Raw genomic sequence first — 1061 nt, 5'->3', positions numbered from 1 at the left:
CTGCGCAGCTTCTCCACCACCTGGCACGCTCTCCTTTGGCCCGCATTCACGGCCATCCTCAGTGCTTTCTTTCTTCTCCTCAGCTGGCGTCTCACCGGCTGTCGAGTGTGGCGGGATTTTAAGTCCTCTGAGAACATGACCACCTCTAATTCCAAGCCATATGCCACCGTTGTTACTTCTACCTCCATTATTTCCACTGCTACAGCCTCTGCCGCCAATGTCAATACCGCCACTACTTCATGATCCAAATGCTATCACTTTTACATTGACTTCGCGATTTACTTGCACTGCTATACATTACCCTTTATTTTTACCTCTGCAACTTTTAGTGCTGTTTATTGTGCACTCATCCATTTCTTCCCTATCTGCAATTCTTGCGAATTTTTGAGCTAACTTATTATTATAGAGGCTTTTTCCAAAATGATCCAGCACATCATTGTTCATATTTCTGCTCAATTTTAAACTTTCTTCGAAAACAGTGACAGTGTGGAAATGTATCAAATCAATGAGCTAACACCAAATATTAGTGGATTAGAAGTGGTGTTTACTAAACTGGGTTACAACTTGTGCAACACCTTAGTCATACCGCCATCTAGGTGATACTCGTTGTTTCCATTTGTATGCTAATCGTTGTCATCCTCACTTTGGATGTTTACAACTACTCTGTAGCTCTTGGTGGTGCTTCAAGTTATTCAGTTTCGGGAATGATTATTATAAGTTAACTAGAAGGACCGTAAGATTAGGAATAAACGACTTCTCTTTTCTCGCCTACCTCTAGTACGTTTGAATCACTCGGCATATTCATGATCCCCTTGAAGCTCCTAGATTACTCTTGACTGTCTTACTTTGTTCTGCTTGTGTTACCCATTTGTAGGTATTCAATTTCAGTGTTTAGGTTCTTTGCAGTCTTGTCTAATCTGGTGCTTTATTAGTAGTTCCTTAGCAGATGAGCTATGAAAGTGAACATTACCGGATAGCACGTAGACTCCAAAGACCAAGGCAGTGATATTCCTGCCTTGATTGCGACAATTCCTGGTGCGATTATAAGTAAACTGCTAAGT

The 1061-nt window shown here is 41.4% G+C and overlaps 1 protein-coding gene across 1 annotated transcript in view; it reads left to right on the top strand. All coding sequences in view use genetic code 11, as the record gives it.

The window, feature by feature from the left end:
- The window catches only part of EGR_03020 (hypothetical protein), a gene marked incomplete at both ends in the record, with an annotated part of 10773 nt that overhangs the window by 5135 nt on the left and 4577 nt on the right, over window positions 1-1061 (top strand). The window contains one exon of the mRNA XM_024492269.1: window positions 9-219. Coding sequence (XP_024353195.1) covers window positions 9-219 — 211 coding nt within the window. The remainder of the gene's footprint in view (window positions 1-8; window positions 220-1061) is intronic.

Source organism: Echinococcus granulosus, assembly GCF_000524195.1.
Source record: "Echinococcus granulosus chromosome Unknown EG_S00015, whole genome shotgun sequence".
Taxonomy (NCBI): Eukaryota; Metazoa; Platyhelminthes; class Cestoda; order Cyclophyllidea; family Taeniidae; genus Echinococcus; species Echinococcus granulosus.
This window is presented reverse-complemented; position numbering and strand designations above follow the sequence as displayed.